This window comes from Anser brachyrhynchus (genome assembly GCF_964034855.1).
Source record: "Anser brachyrhynchus genome assembly, chromosome: 1".
Taxonomy (NCBI): Eukaryota; Metazoa; Chordata; class Aves; order Anseriformes; family Anatidae; genus Anser; species Anser brachyrhynchus.
The window spans coordinates 66352912-66374818 of record NC_137694.1 but is presented as its reverse complement, the minus strand read 5'-3'; the positions used below and the strand labels follow the sequence as shown (position 1 = coordinate 66374818).

The 21907-nt window shown below is 50.0% G+C and overlaps 1 protein-coding gene across 2 annotated transcripts; it reads left to right on the top strand.

The window, feature by feature from the left end:
• The first annotated feature begins 2810 nt into the window (after nt 1–2810).
• On the top strand, nt 2811–20939 carry ADA2 (adenosine deaminase 2). Of its 2 annotated transcripts, none has more exons than XM_080576095.1 (10): nt 2811–3261; nt 4229–4554; nt 7340–7565; nt 14126–14336; nt 15873–16000; nt 17107–17197; nt 17555–17663; nt 18437–18594; nt 19458–19660; nt 20544–20939. In XM_080576095.1, the coding sequence occupies exons 2-10, from the start codon at nt 4242–4244 to the stop codon at nt 20650–20652; spliced, it is 1548 nt and encodes a 515-aa protein (XP_080432221.1). In that variant the 5' UTR covers nt 2811–3261; nt 4229–4241; the 3' UTR covers nt 20653–20939. The 2 variants fall into 2 exon arrangements, with proteins under 2 accessions (XP_080432221.1, XP_080432220.1); XM_080576094.1 differs by having other exon boundaries at nt 2816–3257.
• The last annotated feature ends 968 nt before the right edge of the window (nt 20940–21907 follow it).

The following is a 21907-nucleotide window of genomic DNA, read 5'->3' as shown; positions in this document are numbered from 1 at the left end:
TTTTGCCTGGCTGGGCACAAAGGGGAAGAAAAAAGGCAAATAAAAAACAAATACCAACATGTGCCCAGCCAGACCAAAGCTGAGGTTATTTAGCAGGCCAGTGGGGAGGTTTTAATCATCCCAAACAATCTGGGCTGGTCTATTCTTAATAACAATTTATAGCACTTAGCACTTTTGCATGTCACGAGCATTCACAGGCATCAGCTGGGGGCTGGAGACCATGTGCTGGGAGCAGGGACTGTCCCGTGCGCTCACCCAGCTCTAGCAGGGAGGACAGGGTGCCAGCAGCACAGGCTGCCCCCCTTCAGCACTGTCTGCTCACACACAGCCATCTTCTACCTCCTCGCCCCACTGCACAGTTTTCATTCAGAATTACAGACAGACCATCGTGCCTACTGGCTTTAAAACTGCGGTCATCTGGCCGCTGGCTGCAGGAGTGCGGCTATTTCACCAACAGATACTGTAAGTAATCAGTGCTGTGATCAAGCAGGGTAGCTAGGGAGCTGACTGCTCCCTTTTTACAAACGAGGCAGCTGGCACAGAAAGGATATCTAACTGGAGAGCTGGGAGCGCATCTCTCGGCTCTGACCTCCTCTCTCTGGCCTTACAGTGATATTTCCAGCACACAGCTTCGATGTCAGCAAGCTCAGGAAGCCTAAGGAGCTGTGAGGCACCCTGACCCTCTGGGCTATCAGATATGCTCCCTGTTTTGGATCTGGCTTGCGCAAAACGTGTTGCCCACACAGGAAACAGCTGTGTCTGCGCTGCCCTTGGTCCGCTCCTTGGCTGGATTTGTCACTACTGTAGCTTTTGAAATCACCTAAATGTGTTGTAGGACCTTAATTTGGGGAAGGTAACTGCAGTGGCACACAGCAAGCAGAAGGGTGAACTTCACAGGATGCTGCAAAGCACTGTGTGATGTGCTGAGCTGGAAGATGGAGCGAGAAGCACGAGTCCACAAGCTCAGCACTGCTGCTGCCTGTGGTCCTTCCCCTCTGCCTGCACCCGAGGGTCTGAAGGGTGGGAGCAGGCAGCCAGATGTGCAAACGGCTGCGAGGGTGCAGGAGGGAGTGTGGAGAGACACGGGGGAGGAGAGCGACAAAGACACTCAGGAGGTTTAAAAGAAACTGGTTGGAGTACAGAACTGAAACTGCACCAGGGAGAACTTACTGCGAGCGCTGCGTGGTGGCCCCCGGCTAATTAAAGCCCCGCATGCACCTGATGTGCAGCTGGGCATTAAGGAGCAGCGTGCCTGCATCTCACACTGCCATACCCACAGCAGCTTTGAGAGGGGCTTTTGAACCCACCTTCACACGGGACAAGCCTTCCCCCACCACGTCTTGGTTCCCAGGGAGGCTGAGCGAAGCATCCCGAGCACCTTCTTATTCCTCGGTGCAGTGCTCCAACATCTGTGCAGCACTCTCCTGGCAGTGGCTGCGGCTGCTTACGTGGCAAAGGCCCATTAAAGAAGTGTTCTAGCACCGGACCTCAGTTTTGTTTCTCAAACTTGCTTTGACAGGATGAGCCTCTGCTGCAAAACAAGCAAATGTCTGAGGCCCTGGCAGGCATTTCTAAGACTACCGCCCAGCTATCAACTGCTCCTTAAGGCCCTTCGCACGGCATTTTAACCCTTCTCCGTGCTCTTCCCCTGCAACCTGTCTCCAGTGCCTGCTTTCTCACTGCAGAGACAGCTTTCCAGCTGCCTAGCCTGAATTTAGTTTTATGGCCCCAACTCCAAGCTTTACTGCTCTGAGATAATTTGAGCAATTCCCTTCCTTCCTTTATATTGTTCCTCTAAGGCATTTACAGGCAGAACACTTGTCCCTGCCAAACCATCCCTTCCCACTCCCTGTCCTTTGCCCTGCCCTCTCTCCCCAAACCTCTCACCCTTGGGTTGTTTAAATCAGCTGATGGTGGCTGCAGAGCATCGCGTGGCTGGGCTGTCTTGCTGCTCCTCTGTCTCCCTTGGAGAGCAGCAGCAACTCTGGGCTCCAGAAAAATCCTGTCCTGCTGGAGGGGGTACCCCACAGCCATCCTCTGGACATGCCAAAACTCTGACCTCGTGGACAGAAGCAGCCAACCCTGTGGTGTTTTTTTAATTTTTATTTTATTATTATTATTATTTTATTTACCACCAGGGATGATGTTGATGACAGCAAAAGGTGAGCAGATCGGAAGGGGCAGGCAGAGATCGTGGGCATCCCACCAGGGTGCTGGGGCACCTGTGCACCCCGTGACTCAATCCATTGCAGTGGTCCCAGCTGATAGAATGGCACGTGTTATTGACCAGATTTGACTTTCTATGCCTTGGAACCAGTGTATCTGATTGCTGCAGGTTGTTTTCAATAGTTCTTGACTTACAAGATCTTTCTCTTATTACTAAAAAATTAAAATAGATAGAATTTGGATTAAATTAAACCAAGTGGACTTTGTTCTCCACTGGAAGCTCTTTATGTAACATCTGTTTCAAATAACTTTAAAGCTCAGTCCATTCAACTGTGAGAAATAAAACGGTGAAATCACAATATTTGTTGGGATTTTTCAAAAAATCAGCGCATACACCCCCCGACCTGACGTAGCCCCCCAGCCTGCATGCCAAATGCAGCCCTGGTGAGTCCGGTTGGGCTGAGGCCAGCCTGCTTTGCACAGCTGGCAGAGAGCAGGCAAAATGACTTATAACTACCTTTACAAATATCTATATAACTTTTTTTCAGTTAAAAAAAGCATTAAGTACAGCTTGCAGTGCTGTTGGCACTACATGTGTGGCGCTCTGCATCAGGTCAGGCAAGCCAAGCTGGAGCAGCCCAGTGGACATGGGTGGACATGGGTGGCCAAGAGTTTCTACAAGGATATTTAAAAGCCATGGAGGCATTTCATGGCGTGCAGAGGGTCTGCCCAGGCCAGCCCCGCTCGCTCGGTAGGGAGGGGTTAATGAGCCCACCGTTGCAGCAGCTGGAGGGGCTTGGTGGGCAACCCCGCTGCCTTGGCCTGCCGCACGCCTGCGCCCCGCTTTCTGCTGGCCTCCCCGCGGCCTCCCTCCTCTTTATATATTCATGAAGCAGCAGGGAGACGGCGGGTGGGGCGCGGGTAAATAAAAGCTGAGCAAGCTGAAACTGCAGCACAGGAAGAGGAACTTTCTGCGCGGTGCCTCGCCGGGACGCAGCCCGCTGCTTATCGCGGCCGCGCCGGCTGGCCGGAGAGACGATAACCCTGCCCTGCTGCCTGCACGCTGGATGTGAGGAGCAGGAGAGCTGTCTGTGAGTGAGTCAGCCTGCCCAGGGACAAGATAATGCCTTTCGGGGTGGCCGTTGCTCTCGGTTCAGAGCCAGGCCCAGCAGATTTCTCCCCCGGCACCTCGGGACGGAGGCATCCCAGCGGGAGAGGCTGGGAGCAGGGGGCATGCGTGCAAGCGGGGAGATGATGTGGGATACATGCAGAACTGCTCCAAAACATTCAGACTTTTCCAGCCTGCTTTGGTCTGGAGGGATGGGCGTGGAGGGTCACTGATGCCTGGCATTGCAGGATTATGTTGCAGCTGTGCTTTTTTGGGAAGCGCAGAGCTCTCCAAGTTCACATGTGCCTGCCTCCTGTGATCCCTTACTGCTCCCATATTCTCCCTTTCTTCCGGGACTGCAAGGAAGGGACATGCCTCTGTGGCTGCAGTGGGGCTTTCTGCCTGCAGATTAACCCCTCCGATAGCTGGAGTATACTGTAAGGGTGCAACAAGGTCTTCTCTCAATAGCAGAGATCAGCCCTACAGTTTTGTGCACCCCATGGGATCACAGGCTCACCTTGAGCACTGTGGCCTCGCTTCCCCTTATCGGGCACTGGCAAGGTGCTAGCATTACTGCCACCAGTACCCCTTGCTCTGAGGTGGCTCCATCCCAGGTTGCAAGCCAGAGTCCTGACCTCAGCTATCCCCAGCTCCAGGGTTAGACCTTCCCCACCCCGCAGCTCTGTGTGACCTGCTGACAGCCTGAACCAGGGACCTCACCCTGGTTTTCTTCTCACCCTGCCCACAACCTTGCTCCACGCAAACAGCATCACTGGGGTGTGAATACAGACGCTGTGTATAGCAGACATCACCACCAGATGCTCCCTCAATTGAGCACCCAGTTAACCCACTTTTGCAGGCTAGGCCAGCAGTTTTATGTCCCAGTGGGTCACTGGGAAGATGTCACCTCCTGGCTTATGCTAACACACTGATTTCCCTCCCCACATGCACCAGGTGCAGCTACAAGATGAAGCCTCCATCTGGGCAAAGCATAAGGTTGGCATGCCTTCTCCTGAATTTGGCTTCCCTCTGCCTTCCAACCCCGCTCAGGGAGAACCGAGACTCCCTGATGGAGGAGGAGAAAGCCCACCAGACAGGTGGCAATTTGGTGCTGAGCAAACAGGAGCAGCAGCTCAGCACAAAGCTTGTCAGCCTCAAGAGGAAGGAGGTTGCAGCAGCCATGAATGTGGGGCAGTTCCCACCAAGCATGCACTTCTTTCGTGCAAAAAGCCTCATTGACCAGAGCACGGTGTTCAGCATCTTGAAGCACATGCCAAAAGGTAGGCGTTGGCTTAACAGTTGCTCGTCTTACTCACCCTCCTCTTGCCTTTTGCTTTCTACGCCAGAGCAAGGTGCAGCAGACCTCTGCAGGCAAGCTCATGAACTGGGAGTAGTGCCGGCTGGGTCGCAGGAAGAGCCCTGCCTGTCAGCTGGGGGCAGGGGGAGAGAGGAAGAGGGGTGTGGGCTGGGTGAATACACGTTTCCAGCAATTGTACATTTAGTGTGACCTGCAACGTGGATCTTTCAGCCTTTGAAAAGTGAGGCAAGCGCAGAGGAGGTGAAGACAAGACACCACAGAGATCCATGTTTGTTCAGCATGTTTTAGCCAGGGCCTTTCCTTTATCCACATGCGCCACAGCCATGCTAACAACCTTACCTTATCCCACATCTCAGCAGGAAGTGCCATATACCCCAACATGTTTTTCTGCAGGTGGTTCCGTACACACCCGAAAGACTGCAGGCACTAGAAGAGGAAGGTGCTGCCTCTTATACTGCACGATTTTTACTTGTTGAATGCAAGTCAGAGCCTGTGTTATGTGACCCATAGAATACAACACAAAAGACTATGAGAATACAATAAGCTTTCTTAACCAGGCTCTGCTCTGTGCACTTGCATGAGACTTCTGCTTATAAAGGCAGACGTTAGTCCTTTTGTCTTTAGTTTTGAGACCTTGCCTCTCCCTCATCATTCAGCATGCCCTGTGATGACGGGCTGCCGTGCCTTATACCAGAAGAGTCTCTTTGTACTCTGCAGCACACACTAGTTTTAAATGCATTTTGGAACCATTTACCTTTGATAACAGCATGAGATTGTCCAGTACCTTCAACATGCTGTACTGTGCATCCTCTGACAAGCAGCCTGGGACACAGCAGCATTCAAAGGCTCAGTTCTCTGGGTTGCACTGGAAAGGGGGAGAAGAGAGGATACTTTAGGCAAGTGCAAATCCAAACCACCTAAACTGGGTAGCAGCAGCAAGCCCAATGTCTCCATGTCTGAGCTGCTAACAGTTCAGTGGAGAGGTTGAGGTGATTGCTGGAGAAAGTCATTGACTCCTAGCTGGCTGCTTTCTCCCTCTGCATCTCTGGTTCAGACAGAAGCATTGAACAAGGTGCCTTCTTTAACTGAATGTAAGAGACAGTTGCAGTGAAAGTTGTCCATACCTCCATATGGCTGAACAATATATCCACCTTTCCAGTTGGTCCCTTTTTAGATGCTGAGGCCCATGACCTTGCTGCCTGGAAACAGATTGGTGACTCACTTGAAAAACTCTTGCATGGTGAAGCTGACTGCCAAATCTTTCCGTTTGCCAGGCTGTGACACCAGCGCATAAGAGCTGTCCTGCTTACCACCCAGCTTTTCCATCCCAGTTTCCAGTGTGGGATGAGGCTCCTTGACCTGCAGCTCCTGAACAGTTACCATATGTGATTGGGATATCAGAGTTGCCCATATCCCTTCATTGCTGAGTAGTAAGGAATTGAAAAGTAGTCCCCTCTTTGCCTCAAATGGGATATCTTTGATACTAAGGAGGAATCAAAGCAAAAATTTAACACCTTTCAACCCAGAATACAGTAAAATAGTTCTCAGAATCTTTGCAAGCACCGTAGGCTTCTACGGCCAAGATCACGTCCTTATAATTGCTTGAGTAGGACCTCAGTCTTGATCACAGCTCCTAGGGATTACTGTTGGTTTCAAGCACTATTGCCATTTCTACTGCTCCTCACAAAGGAAAAAGGGCCATATTGCAAGTGGCAGGAGAAACCAGACAACTGTGGCATGCCCGTTCTGTCACTCCTGCTCTGGTCAGAGCAGTATTTACAGTTGCTCAGCACCTTAGCTGTCAGACCCTCTATAGTGAGATATTATAGACACTATAATATATATTAGTCTCCTGTAGATTAGAGTCTTGTCATATGCATATCAGCACTTATTGTTCCTGCTAGTCATATTCTCCCTTTACACCTAAGGGCATTAAAACTATTTAGATTATGACATGTCCCTTAGACTAATAAAGCACATAGGCTTGAGTTCTCAACTTCTTTCCTTTACAAAGGAGAAATTTAGTTCAAGCACCAATAGCATAAAAAAATCTCTGCAAAAAAGGATTTCACCAAAATGAAAGGATGGGCTGAGGAAGGTGAGCATGCAGAAGCTTCCTATGCCAGGAAGGCTGGCCAACACACCACACAATAGCAGAGCATCCCAAAAGCCCACGGTGCTGGCCAGCAACAGTTGCAAAATTTAAGTAAACATGCATTTGGTAAGAGAGAGAGGTGGGTGCTACTTCTCTATCTGACCACAGTCCCCCACTGTGGCATGGTCTGTGATTTTGGTGTATGCCACAGTTTCAGAGAGGAAGGAAGACATGCAGACCAGATGCAAGAGCTGAGGCTGGGAACAAGCCAGCTAAGATGCAGAGGCTTGCCCCAGGCCCACCTTGTAGACTGCTGCCCTCTGTGAGAGCACCTCTTTAAATCAGGGTGGCCTGAGCCAGCTCTCAGGAACACCAGTCTGAAAGAGCATTTCCCATCCCAGCAGGAAGCAGAGATCCCTATTGATTCCCCTTTTGCTCCCAGGGAGCCGTAATGCTCTGCTTGCCCCACGCTTCGTGCAGAGGGGCCACATCCCCAGCACAGGGAGGCAGTCTCTGCTGGGAAAGGTCAGTCACAGCCACCTGGAAGCATCTCCAGATTCCCCTGGCTGGGCAAACTCAAGCTCTCATCACATTAAACCTCCTTTCTGCTCCAACTGCCTTGTCTCAATAGGATTGGTTCTCCTCTCCCCAGGTGCTGTCTTACACCTGCACGACTATGCCATGCTGAGTGTGGACTGGCTGGTGTACAATGCCACCTACCTCCCGGATTGCTACGTGTGCTTCACCCGCACAGGCACTGTTCGTTTTCGGTTTTCCAGGCCTCACCCTCCTCATCCAGTGCCATCCCAGTGCTCCGAGTGGGTTTTGCTAGAGACTTACCGAAAACAGCTGCACAACGTGACTGAGTTTGATAACAGGTGAGTGAGCATGAGGTGTGAGCCTGCCAACACTCTGTGATAGCACTGCCAGGCCAGCAGGACTGTTCTGGTCCAACTCCCCCATTTGCTTGCTGCTCTGGAAGCAGGGAGCTCCTTTTAAAGCTGTGCATACAGAGCAAGCAAATAGCAATGTAAGAACTTGAAGGTTGTAGCATTAAGTACACCAGAATTAGAGGCTGCCAGCATTTAGGTTTACTGCGGTCCATAGCACAGACATGCTGAAGACAGTGGTTCAAGCTGTATTACATGACCTGCCCCACCCTTCCTCAGCACCCAGGCTGGATGTGCTCCCAGCATGGGACAGGGTTGTATGGCAAAAGGCCTTGCCTCATCCGTTGAGGCAATGAAGAACGGGATGTGAATTCCTCAGCTACCTGACCTTCTTTCTCAACAGGGACCTCAGGCACCAGGGGCTGAGGATTGCCCCCAAGAAAGCGGGGGGGCACATCTCAGCCTGGCACCCTCCTTCACACTCACCAACTAACAGAGCTTCTCTCCCTACGGGGCAGACCTCCCATAGCCACCTAGGAGCTCACACCCCAGACTGCTCCCCAAGGCATCACCCTCCATCCTGCAGGAGCTCCCTCCCTGCAGGCAGCTCCTACCTCAACTGCTGGCAGCCTTTTATCAGGACCAGGTGTTAGCTGGCTGCCCAGCAGCCACCCAGCATTTAATTACTTGCAGGTGGGTGGGAAAAGCTTGGCTCCCCCTCCAGACGGTGGTGACAGGAAGACCAAGCCCTATCTCCCTGTCCAGGGGCCATTCATCCCGTGACAAAGCCCTGCTGAAAGGCCAGGGGGAAGCGTGTGGTTCTGCGTTGTGTTCGGGGGCTTGATAGCATGCACTAAATAATGCATGAAGTCAGACACTGAGTGATGAGGACAAAGAAAAATATTGAGTTGTGATCTGTTCAGAAAGTACCACTGTCTGCTGAGCTCCGGGGGGCTGGGGTCCTGTGGAAAAAAAAAATAGCATGTGGTGTAATGTAGTTAAATCAGTGTCACGACGCCAACACACACGGAGAAGGCGGGATGAAGGTGGCGAGGGCGACCCTAATTGTGGCATTTCCTAAGAGAAACTTCATGGTTTGGGCTATGGTGCTCTGCAGTGAGAGCGTGTGCATGTGTCTCTAAATAAAGACCTCTTATCTCTGGTACCGCCTGCACATGGACGCAGTCTGGGCTCCGCGCCCTGCAGATCTAGGAAGGAGGTCGGGCTGGGAAGCTGAGGAGCCGTCAGATCGTTGGCATGGTGTGGCCTTCCCAGCCCGACAACAGCAAGGGGAGCTCTGCCCTGCGAGGGCACACCCAGAGCACCCACCGCTCCTTCCCTGCAGAGGTCTGAGCACTTCCAGAAGGGAAGGAGAAGGCAGTGCCAGGCCCAGGGCTCCCAGCCTTTCATACCCTCAGGCACTGTTGCTCTGACATGGGATGGAAGAAATAAGATCCAGCGAGAAGTCACTTACCCACTTCTTTCAAAGAGAAAACCGGTTCCCCATTATCTCCCTTCCATTTCTACTGGGAGCGATGAGGAAAGACCATGGCACCAGCATTCTTCAGCCCCACCAAGAGACCCATAAATAATGTGCAAGAGATTAGATGTTGAAACAGCTTCACTTTCTTAAAGCACAAGCAATTGCACTGGGCATTTGAGGCCCTTGTCAGGAGCAACCCATCACTGTATTTGGTTTTAGTTGTATTTATGTAGTGTGACATCCCCTCCTGGCTGAGGCTAGAGGCCATGGCAACCTGTACTCCTGTGAGGGTGGGGCTGTGCGTGGTTTTGTTCCCAATAGTCCTATTTGGGAACATGAGTTCTCAGAAGCATTGTTATCCCATTCCTCTTCTTTTGTGCTACTTATCAGATGATGCCACAAGTCAGAGCAGGACTTCTGAGACACAACACAGACACAGCTTCAAAGATCTTACAAAGGGCTGAAGGAGAAACTGAGGCAAAGACCAATGAATGGATTTTCCTCAGCAAATGAGTTCCAGAGCCAAGTACAAACCTAGATCTCTTACATCCTGGGTGCTCAGACTTACCTACTTATATTGTCCTTCATTCCTTGCCCTTTTGTGCTCACCACAAAATTGCAGAGGAGTCATTGCACATAATGTGCAAACACAGGAACACCAGCCATGTTGAGGCTCTTCCCCTCCTATTTTCATCTAATCCCTGGGTACTAGTCTAAGGGTTAGGAATGTTTTTTGGCTGCCTGGAAATAGGTCTCTAGCCAGGAATCGGCCCCAATCTGTTCTGCTTCTCAGTTTCTGGAAACTCTCCCAGTCTCTTGAACATGTGCATCCCAGGCTACCTCTTTTCCTGCACTCCTCTTTGCCCTTGAGCACTGACAAGCTGAGAGAAAGCAGATGTCAGAGGGAGGAACGGATGGATAGTTGGGTGGTTTCAAGGAAGTATCAAGGGAGTATGGCTGCAGGGAAGGGTTCTCAAACAGGATAGCGTGGATCAGCAAACACGAAGAGAACAATGAAACTGTTTCCCAGGGGCTGCACCTCTCTTACCTTACCATGTTCCTGACTGGGAAGGCAAGAGGGAGGGAGATAACCACATCACGTTTTTGCTGTTCGTATATTTATATATATATACATATACACACACATTTATATGTATACGTGAGTGCATGTGTTGGAAGTAAGTCTTTTTGTTCATTTGCCTCAAAAGAAGGTTTTATCATTCATATCCAAAACACAAATTGTATGCGCCAAGACCCTGGAGTATCCTCTTACTGGTAAGCTTCCAAAAGGATGCTATTAGGAGAGTCAAGAGACCATGGGTTAGAAGACAGAGAAAGGCAGGGAACTTTGCTTTGAGAGTTTAAAAAAAAATAAATCCTCACTTATTTACTTGGCCAACAATTAAGATACAGAAGAATGCCATTTTTTTCCTCAAGGAGCAACATAATTGCCAGAGCCTCTAAAGCAACGACTCCCAATAAGCATGACCCCCGATATTTAAGGGAAGCAGTGCTGACATTCCAGATATTTGTAAAACCACCCCTGCCCCGATTGCCCGGGGATGGAGGCCATGCCCCGCAGCACAGCTCCCACGGTGGCAGCGCTCCTTGTCGCAAGGATGAAGTCATCTGCGAGCGAGCTGACACTGCGGCTGGCTGAGTCCCCAGGCACCAGTGGACCTCCATCACCTTCCCCTCCCTGTCCTCCGACTGCCTTATCTAATGGGAAAATAGGGCAGTAGGCACATTGCGCAAAATATATTAAAAACCCCAGTACAGAAACAAAGCGCTCCACTCCCTCTACAAGTCTCCCCTTGGGGAGGAGAATAGGGGAAGAGAGAGAGAGAGAAAGCGAATGAACCACATGTGACAGATGTTAGTCACACTATTTAATGCACCACTGGAAGACATTCAGATACTATGGTGAGGAGCGGGGTATAATTACCCATAGAGGATAGGAAAAGAAGCAGGAAAAAGATACTCTGTAAAAACAAGACAAGAAACCGTTCACTTTCGCATTATATTGTGCGAGAAAGCAAAAGAGAAAAGAAAGCTGGAAAAGAGAAAAGCAAAAACATGGCTGAAAATAAATAATCCTTAGCTGGTTGTTTTCGTTGTGCCCCTTTGGGCATACGCATTGCAATAGCATTGTTCACTGCATATATGACATGACATGGAAGGCTATTTGTAGTCTGCACCTGATCACTGGCTAGGGCCCATTCCAGAAAATAAGCAGAAATGCCTTTATGAAGCTTTGCTTCATCTGCATGACCTCCTCGTGGCAAAAAAATTACCAGCCTGAGCCCTTAGGAGATTATCAGGTTATCAAGGCTGGATCACCGCTACACAATAAATCTCCGACAGTTATAGGGATCAATAATCAGTCTTAAAGGAAAGGAGATTATAAAAAAATGTTATTTGATTTATGTGCTTTTAGGAGCACGGTGGTGTGTGGATTTATTGCTGTATCTAGCCCAAGAGCACGGGCTAGGTTAACAACCTTGTGTTCATACGGCTCGAGTTTAAAACAGGGCATGGAGCAGCGTGCACGCTCCTTGTTGAAGGATACCAGGAGAAAAGTGCTGGGATCCCCTCTGGATGCTGTTTCTTATCTGAGGCGAAGCTGTGTGTGGCGGCGAGCATGGGCTTGTGTGGCCTTTTGATCCGATCTGCAGGGAGGTTCCTCCTGTGGTGCCGCGGGCTGGGGCGAGCAGTGGCGGGGAGCTCCCCTTCGGCCAGGGCTGGGGCGAGCTGGGCGGGATGGTTGGCTCAGGTGGCACTGCTGCATCTGTTTTCCTAGGGGCTTGCCGCGGAGCCGGGCTCTTCCCACGCCAGATTTCCTCCAGCACACCCTCTCGCTGGGGGCCACTGGTAAATAAGCTCCTTAGAGGTGCCCCTGGCTCTTGCATTCCTGGTTTCTGGGGTGATCCTCCGGTGTCCCTCCCCATGCCGCGATGCAGATGAGATGCCGCATGCCACAGCGGCACGGAGCATTGACCCTGTGCCTCCCTGGACACAGCTGAGCTTCTCCATTGGGTCGCGTTGTTTGCTGGACAGTATCTGGGGGTGCCCAGCCTCGCATGATACTGCAGAAGAGGCCCCTTTGTAACATGCAGAAGGGCAGAGATGAAGGTGCTGTGGGAACCCGAACTCTGAATTTCCTGACTGGCCAGCAATTAATAACTCATCCTTAACGTGGTACAAATATCTTTGCTTATGTACAGTTCTGTTTCTGAAATTGTTCCCAGCAAAGAAATTAGCTGAGTGAAGAAGAAGTGAAACTGCAGCTGCTGGAAGAGGGCCTGCAGGGAGGGGAGCAGCAGCCCACAAGCAGGTGCTGGGGGAGCTGGCTCCATGGCATGGTCAGGATGGAGGGACGCAAAAGGGATGTCCCTGCCCAGCATGTCTTAATTTACGGGTCTGGACCAGGTCACATTTTGAGTCTGTGGGAGGGAGGTTTTTAATCCCATCCACAGAAGCCTCCTGGAACAAGATAATAAGAGCTCAAATCAAACCCACATCTCCCGTATAGCAGGAGGAAGCACGGCACTAGGATGGGGGGCAAGACTTCAAACACCAAACATTATTAAAGATCAGTAGCTTTATCAAGAGAAACGACATACTTGGACGAAAGATGAAGTGTGGCCAAAGGTATTTCTATCTGAACATGCTTAACCTTCGAGCCTAGATAAACGTCAGGCCTGGTCGGACTGGCAAGCCCACCTGTCTGCAAGCACCCAGCTCCACACCTCGCTGTGGTGGCTTCAGGCTGTCCACCCAGGAACGAAGTTCGTCACCCCCTGCTCTGCCATTCAGATGTTGCCCCCCAGCCTGATAAACTTATTTCAAACCCTTCTTTGGGCGGCCAGTGGAGGAGAGCTGCTGCCAGAGGCAATGCTTTGCATGGGACAAAAGCTAAAAGCTGGTCAGAAGACCAACCAGGTGGTTGCCCTGTCCTGAACACAAGCTGTCACCGCAGCGGTACCCACAACCATGTGGTCTTGCAGTTGCTGACTGCCTGAAACTCTGCTTGATAAAATGACCTGTTGCCTCTCTGGGTTTCTTAAAGAGGCGTACAGACCAGCAGATTCAGTGAAGGACATGCATGTTTCCGTCCCAGTGAGAGAAAGCCAGGACCTGCGATTCCTACCTGCTGTTTCCCAGTAGACAAACCTAAAGTTACCAGCAAGGCAAGCAGGATGCTAGGTTTGTTTCACTGGGGAGGGGGAAAAGACTTCTGATTCTCAGTCATTTCCCCTCTGCCCATGTTAGATGACACATTTTGACAAGATGAAGATACCAGGGAGAGTTACAGGTTAGTAATCACATTGGTGGTAGCCCTAGCATCTCCTGGAGATCGTCTAGTGGTGAACAGAGGGACAGGTGTCAAAATCTCTTAGATGTATTTTAAATGTTTGGGAGAATATATTGTCTGCACGAGTAACGCATTAGCCTACTTCTGGATTAAGTATACTCCTGGATAGCAGAGTGTAATTCTTATGATGCAAAAACGTCATGCTTGCTTTTCTAAGACTCATTACTTCTCAAGATTTTGTCCTCAAAATGGTGGGCACTTTGAACATCAAGTCTTACCCGCCTTGTAGCTCGACATGTAGTCTATGGCTTTTTACATGTCAGAGGATACGGGTATTATCTGTACCAGCCATTAGAGGAGTAAATATAGGTGGCAGAAAAATGACCTGCATGCTTCCTAGTTGCACCAGTCGTTACACCTATATATTGCCCTGTCATCGGTCTCTGGGTTAGATATTGGGCCCCTGTCATGGCAGGCACTGCTCTGCTCCTGCTCTTGGTCCTCCCCAGAGAACACGACCCTCTTGAGCACAGCTGGGCACTGCTGCCCTACATCACCCCACAGCATACAGATGGGAGAGTGTCACATCTGCAAAGCTTGGCCTCTGGGAGCAAAACTCACAACGACCTTGAGGAATCCTGTTTCCTTCTGTACCAAACACTAAGCTGCCAGCTGGTGCCTTTCTGCATGCTAAAAACCAGTAAACTTTGCTCTCCTTATTCTTCCTCTTCCTTTTACCCTTTTCTGCAGCTTGATGAGGAACTTGACTCTGGTGATGGATGCCCCTGAGCTGGCCTACCCTTCCCAGACTTTCATCTGGAAAAGGTTTGAAGAAGTCTTTCTCATCGCCTCTGGACTTATCTGCTATGCACCTGTGTTCAAGGCCTACTTCTACCAGGGGCTGCTGGAGCTCTATGAGGATAACGTACAGTATGCTGAGATAAGAGCTATCCTGCCTCCGGTATGTATTTTTTGGCTTCTCTAGTATTCCTTTAAATCCTTATTTCTCCCAAACTTTTCTCAAGCCCTAGCTTGAATTCAGTTTTTGGATGTTTGCATACCTTGCCTTGTAAGGACGCTGGAAAAGCTTGATCGTATTCAAAGGTCTCTGCTGGAGATTTGCATGCTCAAGGGCTTGAAAGCAAGAGACACTTTGTTCTTAACGGCTAAGGAAGATACTGACTGTGGCACCAGTACAAACTGCCTTGGACCACCTGGCTGGGAGCCGTGTCTAATCTTGTTGGTTGGGAAGATGCACCTCAGCTCCGTCTGCGCCAGAACCACCTGTTGTGCTGTACCTGCTCGGGAGTAAGTTCCCACCTGGAGCAGCGACTTATCCTGGAACAGATGCATTGTTTTAAACCTACAGCTTATTTCAGGATGACTTCTCTGACCAGCATACTATACTAACTGCTCCAAGCCAGGGAGCGTGGCTGTGGGGGCTCTGCAAGGCTGGGACAACAGCACCAGTGCTGCAAAAGCTTGCCTTGCAGCAAAGCCCGCCAGAAGCGGTCACCAAAGTAAAGTAAACGAAAGCTGGGATTTAGCACAAAGCAGCAAACATTGCTGAAAAGCACCCTGGCCCCAGCTGTGTTTGCAAGTTCAGCTGTGCAAAGCCCCAGGTTCCTACAAGCGTCAGTGGTGGAAACATCCCTGCGATCATCTGCAGCTGCCCTGTGGCCCCAGGTGCTGGCAAGGGGACACCAGGAGGTGATCGGGCACAGGGGCTTAGCCAAGGGCAGTGCCAGGCAGCAGCACCCAGGGGCAGCAAGAAGGTGGGCTGAGACTGCTGGAGGGTGCAGGGGGAGGGCGAAAGGGGAAAGAAAGGAGAGAAGGATAAAGGGAGAGAGGACGGAACGATTTCAGCCTCTGTGATGGATCCAGGCAGGGCCTACATGGGTTAGTATCAGCTGGGTCATGTAGGGTCTAAACCCTGCAGGCAAAACCCTGTGTGTAGCGCTGCTAGCAAGGAACTCGCAAAGTAAGCTGATGAGACAGAGTGTGCAAAACAGATTATTTTCCCCAGTTTGCAGCCAGAGAACTGGGAAACCATGGCAAGACTAAGTGACTGAGGGAAGGTCGCACAGCACAGCCCTGGCCTGGAGCTGAAGCTCAGCCCTTGCACACCTGGTGGCTGTTCTTCTCCAGCATGCGTGAGCAGCCACATGGCTGGGAAACATGCACCAGCATCTGATATGGACACAAGGCAGAGGCTGCAGTCTCCTTGGGATACTCAAGAGCGCTTGCTTGCCGTGTCTGAGCATGGGGAAACTTGTTTCTTGCAGTGTTTCTAGGCAGGAAAACTGCTCCTTGCTCCTCACCAGCCAGTAAATGCTTCAAGAGGAACATGTCCTGAACAGTTTTAACTGCTTTTGCTGCCCCGTTGAAAGGACTGCAGAGCACTGCTTCTCCAAAGTTTTTCTTCAGTTCCTTTCTCCCACCTGCTAACAAAACTCCTCTTCTAACTCCTGCTTGCCACGTGCTCTTTGTCCTACAGGTGTACGAACTGGATGGCACTCGGCACAATAAGTCTTGGTCGGTGGCGACATATCGGGAGGTGACGCAGCGCTTTGTGGAGGAGCACCCCGACTTTCTTGGAGCAAAGATCATATTCACAGTGCACAGGTAGAGGCTGAGCACGGCTGTGCGTACCTGGCTGTGCGGTGGTGGTGGTGGGAAAGGTGTTCAGGCGGTGCCAGGAGAAGCGGAGTTTTCTGAGGGGTGGGCTAGAAGCACTACCGTTGCTTAGCCATGCCTGTGCACATCATCACACCTGGGGTTTTGACTCCTAAAGCATTTCCCTGGCACGTGGTAAAGGCTGGGGGTGAGAAATCATCTATATACATCTGCGTATGTGTGAAACGACCGGGGTCAGATCATGGCACGTGCCCAGGAGACAAACATCCACGCTAAGCCCCTGAGTGCAGGAATGAGCAAGGGGAAGGCATTTGCTTGCCCCAGCTCCCATGCCCAGACGTGCTCTCCCTCCTGGCAGGGGCCGAGGCAGTGACAGCAGTTCCCGAGCGTGGGCACCGAGCACTGCGGAGGTCCTCAGGGGACCCTGCAAACGCCGTTCCCCCGGCAGCCTTTGTACGGTATGTTCGTGCTGCTGTTCACGGGCAGACACAAGGCTGCTCTCCAAGTCAGCCAGATGCCACAAAGTCATGTGAGGTGATCCTGAGCAAATATAACATACCTCTCAGCAGTACTTGCTCACTCTGGCCCGGCACGGCGTGGTTTCCAGTTCAGAGCTGGCTTGCCTCTGGCCGGCTTGGGTATGGACAGAGCCTGCCTGCAAAACGCACTGTGATGTTCAAGTCCATCCCCCAAGAGCTGAGGGAAAGCTAAATTTAAAACGCCATTGAAATGCAGCGGCTGTCCCACCCCTCAGCATAATGGTAGAGAGGAAAAAAAATTGAAACATTTTCTCTCCATGCTGTTGCATTCCCTGCTTGGTGTATGGGAAAGCCAGCGAGTCTTAGACAAGCATGCCTCACCTCAAGTGACTGAATTGTCTAGCCAGGCATTTCCTGGTCATTCAGGGGTTTCCTTTCATAATATCAATTTTCTACTGCCATTACTCTGGAGAACTGAAGCTGGCTGTCAGATTCAGGAGCAACTTGCATTTTGGAAATAACCCTGAGGGCCCCTGTTCTCAATTCAAACAAACCCAAAGAAGGCAGGCCTGTGGATGCAAGCCTCTGCACTGCTTTCTCTCTCTTGCTCTTTAGGATGCTGAATGTTTCCCAGATTAAAGAAGCCATCGTCACTGCCATGGCACTCAGAGCCCGCTTCCCAGACACCCTGGCAGGCTTCGACCTGGTAACTGGATTTCTTCCGTGGCTTTGAGTTAACCCCTAGAGGTGAAATATAACTACATGCATATATGGCATGTGTTATACCAGAGCTGCATCTGCTGCTGTCCTGAAATCAGCATGAACAAATCAAAAATCCTCTAGCTAAGGATTTTACTGGCAGTAATTAACCACAAATAATAATAATAATAATAATAATAATAAAATAAAAAACCACTACCCCATCCTGAAATAATCATCCCCTTATCCGACACCCAAAACACGGCATTGTACTTTCAATACAGTTGGCACTCTGTAGTGATTTCTCACTGTGAGACCCACCATCTTCCAGAGCGTGTTCAAAAATACTCTTTCTCCTCCCCAGGTTGGCAATGAGGATGAAGGTCATTCTTTGTGGGAGCTGAAGGATGCTCTGACCATCCCATCTTCCCTGGGGGTCAAACTGCCATACTTTTTCCATGCTGGAGAGACCGGTAAGCACGAGGGCTCAAGGCTTGTTATTGCTTACTGAGGTAGGAGGTGAACTCTTGCAAAGCACAGAAGCAGCAAGTCTGGCCACATCAAGATGATGGGGGTGCACGGTCTGTTTTCCCTGTGCTTCTCACAGCATCAGCTTGTTGCTGCAGAATTCCTACATGGCACCTCCCCTACTTGCTCCCTGCTCCTGAGTGTAGGCTTCATGTTGGTCAGCATCTTTGCCCCATGTATAATATGGAGTCATGCCACAAGAGCTGTTGCTGCTGTGGGTCCCAATATATAGTTCAGTCCATATGGGTGGGATTTATCTTAACTATGCATGACAGTTATGTCTGACTAGTGTGTTATGCTTATTAAATTTTGACATCTACAGAGCAAATGTCTAAATCTGAACTAGTTACCCTGGGCTCCCTTTATAGCCATGCTGAGTAACAGGCACTTCCAAGGTATGCTGCCTCTCCATCTAAAGCACAAGCCATTCCTCAGAAATGATTACTTCTCTCCCTTGACTATGAGCAGAGACCAGCAAGGTTAGCTTAGCTGTGAGAGCAATACTGCAGACACCTACAGCTAGGTGAGTGAGTGGCTATCTCCGTGCTGAGCAATGTCCTCAGCAGATCTGGATTCCCATTTCACTGAAAAAGTGAACTCAGAACACGAGCAATCTTCTTACCTTGCAACTGAGACACATATTAACAAAACTATTTAGCAGTTTGAGAAGATGTGTTTCCCTATAGCACTGCAGTGATTCTCATCTGTCTTTGCTCAGACTGGCAGGGCACCTCTGTAGACAAAAATGTGCTGGACGCTCTGCTGCTGAATACCAGTCGGATTGGACATGGACTTGCCCTCATTAAACACCCAATAGCCAAAAAATTGTCTCTGAAGAGGGATATTCCTGTAGAAGTCTGTCCCATCTCCAACCAGGTATGTTGGTAAAAGCTATGGGATTGGGACATTGGAATGGGATCTGCCTTAGCAGTGAGGAGCAGCAGGGAGCTGGGGGGCAGCCAGATGTTTTGTTGCACCCAGGCTGGCTCAGCTTCCTTTGCACCACATTACGTTGCAGTCTGCTCTGTAGATGCACACTGCACGTGTATAACGCTTGTAACACCAGTTAGCTCAAAATCATTTAAATTCTTATCCAGGGAAACCTGGGAAGGCAGTCCTCCCTAGTGGAGATGAGGCCCAGAGCCAGGAGGTGCCTAAAGAGACATAATGAAAATACTTTAAAGCCAGGAGGGCCAGAGGCTGAGAAGCTGGGATGGCAACCGAGAGTCCTTTTGGTTTTGTAGAACTCATAGCCAGGAGGAACTCTTTTGCAGCACATTAGCGTGGTGCACATTGTCCCCTGGGCACAGCAGGACAAATGCCCTGGGGCAGAGAAGCACTGGAGTGGGCCTTGAGGGAGAGAACCCTGATACCAGCTCCAGGTGCCCTGGGCTAAGCGTCAGGGTAGAGATGTAAACAAGAGACCACTACTGAAATGCTCGGTTAAATTATTATAGATAAGCAGATGTTACTTGCACCACTGGCCTTGATTTAGGTGATTAATTTAAGAAACCAATCTCCTTGTATAGTCAGTGGAGAAAAGTAGGCTCCTCCTGCACCAGTTCAGAGCAATATGCCCTAATGTGCTCCCAACAGCCCTCTGCTGACTCTTTCCCCCCTAATGACTACCTGCTGGCCCAGGTAGCTATAGCAGGCATACGGTGTGATGGGTGCTGTAATGCAAACGTGGCTACGGCAATAACCTGACGTGGTGTTGTCTCCTGCCCTTCCCCACTGAGGTCCTGCTGTTGGTATCTGACCTGAGGAGCCACCCCGCAGCCAGCCTCATGGCTGAAGGGCACCCCATTGTGATCAGCCCCGATGATCCCTCTGTCTTTGGGGCGAAGGGCGTCTCTTATGACTTCTACGAGGTGTTCATGGGCATTGGAGGGATGGATGCCGACTTGAGGACCTTGAAACAACTTGCACTCAACTCCATAAAGTAAGTCCCTCATCTCTCTCATCTAGCCATAGCAATGCTAAGGGGAACATTAGGCTGCTCTCTGAAAATCCACCTAATTTGTGTCTCCTCTGCCACATAAACTGGGCTTCTTTACCCAAAGACTGCTCTGTGTGCGTCTCCTCTGAGAGCAGGACACAGGGACCCCAGATTCTTCTCCTGTCCATGCCCTTAAGTGCCTTTCTCTAACCAAATGTCTCAGTTTTCTTCACCCTTTTTCATCCCTTGCAAAGTTGCCTCCAGTGCCTGACTCTGCATAGGAGAGAAACGTTATGTCCTCATACCATTTGCCTACTTCTGCCCGAATTTGACTTTTTCTGGTGTTTGCCATGGCCCTCTTGGGAAACACAGGAAAACAATTTACTAGCACGTAGTTCTAGTGCATCTAACCACTTTTTCTGTTTACCCAGACAGCTATGAATGACCCAAAAGAGTTTGGCTATGGTGCACAGGGAGTTTCTCCACATTCCTAGAGTTCTGACTGTTTGCCAAATCCCATGCCAATCCCAAATCCCTGCATGGCCAGGGAGACAACAAAAACTCTTATTTCTTACCTATTTGGACCAAGTCCATGGGGCACCTCAAACAACAGCAGAGTCTTCACTTCTATACTAGGCACTCGGTGCTCCTCAGCGAGCCCCCAGTTTAAGGAGGCTGAGCTGTTTTGTTCTCACAGTGCAAGACTCAGTAGCTGTTGGTACGCTGGGATGCTCAAGGCTCTTTGTATGGTGGTACTCTGGGCAGCCTAGGTATGTCCTGAAAGAGTTAATCTGTTGCTGCTTCCTGCCTTTTCATTGTGGTCACTGATCTTGAAATAGCTGCCCCCTCGTCTCCTGGCTGATACAGGCTTTTCTCCTCCTCACAGATACAGTGCCATGCTACCGGATGAGAAAGCCAAGGCCAAAGAGGTCTGGCAGAAAAAATGGGACCAATTTGTGGCTGACCTCTCTGATAGCTTTTTGAGGGAGCTTTAGAAGGGAGGAGACCCGTCTCAGAAGGCATTTGGCAAGCCAGAGTGAGCCAGGCTTATTGCTGAGAGGGAGCCTGCTTCTTCCATATGACTTGAGCAGATGAACAAACCCCTAAGTCTCATCTGGCCATGGGTTACTCAGGTAAGCTAGGCTTAAAGCTAGGAATGAGCTGCATTACCCTGTGAAAGTCTAGGACTGGAGGTGAAATGAAGCAGAGAGCCTTTGTAACAACAACAGCAGAATATGCTGCTCAGAATAGTCAAAACAATTAAAAATTGCCAATGACCAAATCCTGACATCCTTATTCAGGAAAAACATGCCTTCTAATTAGACTTAGTGGGAGATTGCCAACATGAGGATCTCTGAATTTCGCCTTATCATTACAAAACGCAGACCTTGTCCGGAAACAGCTAAGACAAACATACAGCCATTTGGGCCACTGACCTTCAGGAGAGCAAGGACTGAAAATGACTCTTGTTATGTTTAACCCTGGGCCTGCTGCCAAAATAGCACTGCTGGGTCGAAGAACCAGTCATAGGTCTGATGTCTGCTATTTCAGGACCTACTATGGCTGGAAACAGGCAGATGGACCCGTACAAATGTTCCCAGATTGTCTAAGCTTGGTCATACAGAGATCACAAAGCCAAAAAGAGGTGCCTCATTTGATGACAGTTGTTTCTTTTTCTCATTTTTTTTTTCTTCTTCCCTGTGCTGAATCCTTTCCTGTCCTCTGGTCATAGGGAAACTAAAACACTTTTCAGCAGAGAAAAAAACTCCCTACTTTCCCAGATCCAGCTTAATTAAGCTCTCATCCTGCCCTGGGATGTGCTAACATAGGCCTCTCTGTTTATAGGAAGCACCTTTTGATTCTAGGGGGTTCCACTACCAGCTTTTGTTGCCTAGCTCAGCACACAAACGTGCCCTTATTCAGCACGTCAGACACTCACCTTGGCGGAGAACTACTCTCACACTATGGATGTCCAATATATCTACTCAGACCTTTGTAGTTACCAGTTCTTTCACAAAAAGGTATTGCAACAGCTGCATGATAAATAGTGCCTAGACAAGCAGATTCCCTTGTTTAACAAGCCCAAAAACAGCAGGGAAACATCTCATTTCAGGGAGATTTAAAAATAAATAAAAAAAATTCTTAATTGGGGTGCTAAATAAATTCAGCAAAATCCATCAGCACACATAGCTCAAGCACGCAGCCAGAATTGACCAGCACCTGTCTGACTTCAGTGCAATTGCCCTGGTT

Bases quoted from the DNA above. Each gene is read 5' to 3' on its own strand.
- ADA2 (XM_080576095.1), top strand. From the start codon at position 4,242: ATGAAGCCTCCATCTGGGCAAAGCATAAGGTTGGCATGCCTTCTCCTG. The intron at 18,595-19,457 runs GTATGTTGGTAA...TTCCCCACTGAG, and splicing joins TCTGTCCCATCTCCAACCAG to GTCCTGCTGTTGGTATCTGA. The intron at 19,661-20,543 runs GTAAGTCCCTCA...TCCTCCTCACAG, and splicing joins CTTGCACTCAACTCCATAAA to ATACAGTGCCATGCTACCGG.